At 28.9% G+C, this 6,502-nt stretch overlaps 3 protein-coding genes across 5 annotated transcripts in view; 2 read left to right on the forward strand and 1 right to left on the reverse strand.

Moving 5' to 3' along the window:
• The first annotated feature begins 1,583 nt into the window (after positions 1 to 1,583).
• Positions 1,584 to 3,517, forward strand: LOC116184839 (odorant receptor 13a-like). 2 transcript variants are annotated; one of them, XM_031509891.1, is made up of 4 exons: positions 1,584 to 2,145; positions 2,267 to 2,741; positions 2,797 to 3,027; positions 3,142 to 3,517. In XM_031509891.1, exons 1-4 carry the CDS (start codon positions 2,059 to 2,061, stop codon positions 3,480 to 3,482), a joined length of 1,134 nt encoding a protein of 377 aa, XP_031365751.1. In that variant the 5' UTR covers positions 1,584 to 2,058; the 3' UTR covers positions 3,483 to 3,517. The 2 variants fall into 2 exon arrangements, with proteins under 2 accessions (XP_031365751.1, XP_006614630.1); XM_006614567.2 differs by having other exon boundaries at positions 1,584 to 2,196; positions 3,142 to 3,482.
• Positions 3,518 to 3,764: 247 nt separating this feature from the next.
• LOC102672488 (dihydroorotate dehydrogenase (quinone), mitochondrial) lies at positions 3,765 to 5,906 on the forward strand. The gene is made up of 2 exons (XM_006614565.1): positions 3,765 to 4,549; positions 4,608 to 5,906. The coding sequence occupies exons 1-2, from the start codon at positions 4,198 to 4,200 to the stop codon at positions 5,432 to 5,434; spliced, it is 1,179 nt and encodes a 392-aa protein (XP_006614628.1). The 5' UTR covers positions 3,765 to 4,197; the 3' UTR covers positions 5,435 to 5,906.
• The window catches only part of LOC102672342 (homeodomain-only protein-like), a 2,394-nt gene continuing 1,712 nt past the window's right edge, over positions 5,821 to 6,502 (reverse strand). For both annotated transcript variants that reach the window (XM_031509898.1, XM_006614564.2), the window contains exons 3-4: positions 6,446 to 6,502; positions 5,821 to 6,353 (exon numbers count right to left, since the gene is read on the reverse strand). The exon at positions 6,446 to 6,502 ends at the window's right edge or, in 1 of these variants, runs on beyond it. In XM_031509898.1, the coding sequence (XP_031365758.1) occupies positions 6,282 to 6,353; positions 6,446 to 6,502 (129 nt within the window). In that variant the 3' untranslated portion in view covers positions 5,821 to 6,281. The remainder of the gene's footprint in view (positions 6,354 to 6,445) is intronic.

Raw genomic sequence — 6,502 nt, forward strand, 5'->3', positions numbered from 1 at the left:
AACGATAAAAGTTTCCAAATCTCCCTCCTCGTCTTTCCATCTTGGAATTTTTTAGACAAAAATATCGACACTCCTCTGTTAGAGATCTGAAATCACGACGAAGATCGAGGTATAAGAGAAAAGTTTTTCAAAGAGTTAAAGCACAGACTTTAGCGTAACTTCGAGAGTATCTCGTAAGGCTTCGTTTCTCGTAAGAAAAAAACTCTAGTTTATTGATAATTAGAAATTTTTCTGTTTCCTTCTTCTCGACGATCGTCGGTTGTCGTTGCTCCAATCTTATCGTTATTCCATTTCCATCTGTACTTCTGTATTTCTTCTTCGATATTCGAGTCTTAAAAAAAATATATAATTAAAAAAAATATATATATCTAGAAATATGTAGATACGTAAGTAAGTAACAAGAGATTAGAAATAAATAACGCACGATTCGACGATTCAATAAGCGAATCCTTCGAGCCAACGGTCCTCCTCCGATCGCTTTTAAATTAATGGCTCTCTCTTTAATTAGAAATTCGAGACTTGAAACACCGGTCGAAATAAATTATCGGATAAATAATTAAGGGAAAATATGCATTCGCAATTACTCGATTCGGTCGAATGCGGAGATTTGATGCGAGCGCATAAAGAAAAAGAAATAAAATGAAATAAAATAGAATAATATAAAGGAACGAAGGAAAGACATCCTTTTCACGATCAATCGGATGAAAAGTATAATTTTGGATTGCGTAATGAATTACCTTATTGAAACGAAGGGAGGGGGAAATTTTTATTAAATTTTTGATTAAACTTTGATGAGACTTACATTTGATCGATAGTCGGTCCTCTAGTTATACATACGAGAATTACACTTTTTATTGTTTTTTTTTTTTTTTTTCGGAACGGCGTTTCGGTAATTGATCGAAATTGCGTTTAAACTCATTTCCATCGAGGAAACCACAACGATTCTTCGACAACTTGAAAATATTTATTTCTTTAGATTTTCAAGAAAATATTTCTCTTGAAGTATTTCTGAAATTTAATATAGTTATTTTTTTTTATATTTCTTATATTCTTATATATTTACGTGTTCATGTTTCAATAATGTTTCAATTTAAACAGATTTCATGTTTTTAGTCTTTTTAAATACAAAGGATTAATGCATTGAAAATTGTGATTTCGATTGCAATAGATGCAAATATCTACACTGGCGATCGAAGAAATTGCACAAGTTAACTTTCATTTATTACAATTTCGAAAATGCATATCGAGAAATCTGATACTGGTAATTTATCATCGAAATTTATTTAAGTAAGTTGAAAAACTTGTTTTTGAAGTTTAACTTTCTATCTATCGATCTGAAAAATAATGATGAGGATGTGAAAATTATTTACTTATGAATATTATGTATTTTCGATATTTAACAATTTTCGATATGTGTCTTATAATAAAAATATTGTTATTTGATAAAAAAAACAATAAGATATTTTTTCAAATTTTTACATAAATATTAATGCATAGAATATACTATATTCTATTAGATAATAGAATTTTAACTTGGACTAATGTATAAAAAAAAATTTCCGACAATTCAATTTTTAAGAATTCCGTTTACAATTGCATCCTTTGCCATGTTAAAAGTAATCGCAATTTAGACATTTCAATTGTTTTCTACTTTTTTTCTAAGAAATAGGATCTTTTAGTTATAAGAAAACAGTCCTTTCCTTTTTTCAAATGTTATATTCCTGGCTTGCAAAGAATATTTTTTTAAATGAACCTTTAGAAACTTAGACCAATTTTCGAAGCAAATGCTCATGGGTTTCTATTATTCATATCAAAGTATAGCAATAAAGTACCTACAAAAGTAATAACTTCCGTCGGAATTTTCTTAGTGATGACAGTTGATATAGAAATGGAAACGTCTTGGACGATAGATAGTTAAGTGATTATAGCTAAATAAAAAATGATTCGAAAAATACAACGCGTCGCTATGTGCAAAAAGAAAAGGGAGAAAAAGAATACATTGTATTCAAGCATTACTGAGTATGATCGATTGACGATTTCTTACATCGTTCTAAAAAAATGAAGACAACATCGAACAAAGACTTCACTTACGCTATGATTCCGTTGAAATTCTTGTCATGGCCCGTAGGCACTTGGCCTTTCCAAGTGCACGAAATATTTTCAATCTCACGTACCATATTTTCAATTTCACTTTTGGTATAAAATTTTTATATCATTGTGTCTCACATGTTATGATTAATTGTGTTTAAGAATTATTTTATTGCAGTTATTGATGGTAGTGATTTTACAAGTGGAATTATATTTGGACAGAAGCAACGCAGAAAATAACCTAGATGCTCTTCTATTAATTAATTGCGGTATTTTAGCAGTGGCAAAAGTGATGTGTTTTCGTATACGTTCTATAGGACTCGTTTCCAATTTTTCTTCTGCGATTAAGGATTACAACGAATTAAACAGTGAAGAAAATCGAGTGATTATGCGCCGGCATGCATACATGAGTAGAGTAGCATGCGCCAGTTTAATATCTTGCTCGTTTATCGCGTCCACGCTTTTTATGACTGTGCCTATGCTTACTGGCAAAGACAAAGAAGAAATAATTAATATAACGGAAAAAAGTATAATAAAATATCCTATTCCATCTAAAAATGCATTGGCGATTATAAATATGCCGGAAAATTTGAGTTTCATGGTTTTCATCATAGAATACATGATGCTATTATTCACGAGTACTGGGAATCTAGGTAATCATTCATTATATTAAATATTTTTTTATGAAAATGTTTTTTTTTTATATAGGTAGCGATTCATTGTTTTTCGGTATTGTTTTTCATTTGTGTGGTCAAGTGGAGATTTTAAAATTAAAATATAATAAATTGTCCAATACAAACGAAAGAACAATGGAACATATTATTTTATTAACCAAAAGACATATTTACTTGTTGAATCTGAGTAAGATGCTAAATGAGACAGTTAGTTCTATTTTGGTCATACAACTTTTTTCAAGTTGCGTACTTATATGTACAACTGGTGAATATTCGTATTATTTTTACTTTATGACATTTAATAAAGCATAACAAAATAGTTTTAAGTGTATTTGATTTATTATTAAAATCTACAAAAATAATTTACAATTATTTCTAGGATTTCAACTTATTCTCACTTTGACTTTTGGAAATGTCGTCTTGACGATAAAAATACTTGCAGAGATATCCATTCTTTTGATACAATTGTTCGCATATAGTTACGTAGGTGAATATTTAAAGAACCAAACTGAAGGTATCGGTAATTCGATATATTTCTGTACTTGGTATGATATGCCAAAAAATATATCCAAAGATATTATTTTTATTATTATGAAATCTCAACGTCCAGTTCTCTTGACAGCTGGGAAATTCTTTGTTGTCAACATGCAAACATATATGAGTATTTTAAAAACTTCGATGTCGTATCTTTCAGTTCTTCGAGTGATGGTAAATTCTTAAGATTTTTATATTAAAGCAAATATTTTAACGATATAGTAATAAAAATTTATCTTAGTATATTTGTATAATGTAAATATAATATATTTTCGTGATTTATTGATCGTATTTTAAATATTTGGATTTCAAATCGTTTTAGAATCGAAAATATGTAATAGATCATCTCAGTAACAATCAATAATTCGTGTAATATTCGAGAGATGGCATTGTGATTAGCCAATCACAACAGATTAGAACGCCATCAAGCGGCGTAAAGAACATATATGGATGCTAGCATACCTTTCTTAGTTAAGACTGATTAGAAATGATTTTTTTAAATATTTTTTTTATCAAATATCAAATTCATAGAGACATTATATAATTTCATGCAAATATGTTTAATATTTTATATATTTGATTTAGTAATATATATTTTTATTTTTTATTATGTAAAAGATTTTACTCATCGAGATTTTTTTCTTTAATTTTACTAAAAGTTACTTATATGATTATCAGTAACTTTTTCATTCCTGTAATATGTTTCAAAAGCGCAGAAATATTTGAAATATATATTTAAAAATACAATATGGTTTAATTATTTATGGTTGCGATGTAAAGTTTTTATAATGAATTGAACGTATTTACATATAACGTTGTGCATACCTTAACCTCAAAAAAGAGTTTAAATGTTTTTCGACGAAAAAGTATTTTTTTTTAAAAGAGGTATTTTTATCTTAAGATGGCATATCGTTTGAGCAATAAAGAAAAATTTAAGTCATTTTTAAAAGTGACCAGTACCGCTACTGTTTTCTATGCCGGCGTCTGCATTTATCAGGGTGATGAAAACATTTACAACAAATTTGTCATGCCGTTTGTACAATTAATAGATCCCGAATTTACACACAATTTCGCAGTGAAAATTTTAAAATGGGGTCTTTTATCTAAACCAAATGTAAATGATCCAGCTTCTCTTGCCATTGATGTTTGGAATTTAAAATTTAAAAATCCAATAGGGATGGCAGCTGGTTTTGATAAACAGGGTGAAGCAATAGAAGGCTTGCACAAAATAGGATTTAGTTTTGTAGAAATAGGTAAGAATTATAAAATGAATCGTAATTAAACAATGTTATATTATAACATTTATTACAGGATCGGTTACACCAAAACCTCAAGAAGGCAACTCCAAACCTAGATTATTTAGATTATTAGAAGACAATGCAGTTATTAATAGATATGGTTTCAATAGCAAAGGTTATGATACAGTATGGAAATATTTACAAAAATTAAAAAAAAATCAGAACTTTAATGGTATCGTTGGAGTTAATTTGGGTAAAAATAAAACATCAGAAGATGCAGCTCAAGATTATATAGATGGTATTAAGAAATTCTCAGACGTAGCAGATTACTTTGTAATTAATATATCTAGCCCCAATACTCCTGGATTAAGAACATTGCAAAAAAAAGAAGATTTAGAAGATTTGTTAATAAAAATTAACAAAATCAGACGATCTATACAAAGCAATCAACCTTTACTATTGAAGCTCGCTCCAGATTTGTCCGATTCCGAGAAGCAGGACATTGCAAATGTAATACTTGAAGAGAAATCGAAAGTAGATGGTCTAATATTGTGCAATACTACAATAACGCGTAATAATTTATCGAGTCCTCTTAAAAACGAAACCGGAGGACTCAGTGGTGCACCTCTTACCGATATGTCAACCGCAATGATATCTGATATGTATAAACGAACGCAAGGTACTATTCCAATTATCGGAGTTGGTGGTATATTTAATGGAGCAGACGCTTATAACAAGATTAAAGCTGGTGCTTCATTGGTACAAATATATACATCATTTATATTTATGGGGCCACCAGTTATAGGAAAAATTAAACGAGAATTAAATGATATATTGAAACGAGATGGTCTGAAATCTATTAAAGATGCGATTGGGAAAGATGTCAATATTAGTAAATAATTATATACATAATAATTATTTGTTAAAATTATCCATATTATTAAACTATATTATGTTAAAATTATTTTATATAAATGACTTTGTTTTTTTTTTCGTTTAATTGCTACAATTAATTTCTGTTTTGAAAATATGTATATTCTATATGTATATTCTAAGTATTCTATATAAGTAATAAAACAATATTTGTAATACGCAACAATAATATTAATTTTTTTCATCATTTTAAAATTTATAACGACTGACGTTCTTTGCGTAATATTTATTTAAGTAAGTTATACAAACATTTTTATTTTAAAATATGTGTTTCGTATAATTATTTAGTATAACTATTTAAAAGCATTAAAATATATCTGTGGTACCTGACGTGTTACAACTAACGTATTTCATTTTTCGATCTGCGATCAGATCTTACGTACACTATGATTAATACTCACTGGTAATGTCTTCTTTTCGCGACATACTTACGATTAAACAAATGTCGGGACACACTTGGAAAAAGATTTTTACTCGAGCGCTTTAATATTCTTCTACTTTAGAATCAAAATAAATGATAAAATCGTCAAAAAACAACTACAATTAATTTCCTTATTATATCTTTTTCTACCCGCAATTACTTCTTAAAATCAATTTTTGGTACCATCGCTTTTAAACATTCTAACATCATCTACACATTGACAATATAAATAAATCGTGTATACTTTAATTAATAAAATACACGAGTATAATCGCTAAACTAGAAGCAACGAGAGATCGATAAAGAAATTGATCGTTATCAGGTTCACGGGCAATCCTTACACGTATTACATTTTCAGGTACACAGTTACAACATTCGAGAAAAGGGTCAACGTTAATGCAAACCAAGATTTCCTCCCAGACCCTGTTCTTTCCTCCACTGTGCTAATCGGATAGAGTACCAGGCCTGGAAGATGCAACGTAAAAGAATATCGAATATCTTTTTTTAAATCATAATTTTTAAAATATTTCTTTTTTTCAGAAAACAAGTATAAAAACCTCGACATCGGCTTCGGAAAGTCCTGTCTCGGCCGCCAGTAGAACGATATCGGCTGT

Source organism: Apis dorsata, unplaced genomic scaffold (assembly GCF_000469605.1).
Source record: "Apis dorsata unplaced genomic scaffold, Apis dorsata 1.3 scaffold_191, whole genome shotgun sequence".
Taxonomy (NCBI): Eukaryota; Metazoa; Arthropoda; class Insecta; order Hymenoptera; family Apidae; genus Apis; species Apis dorsata.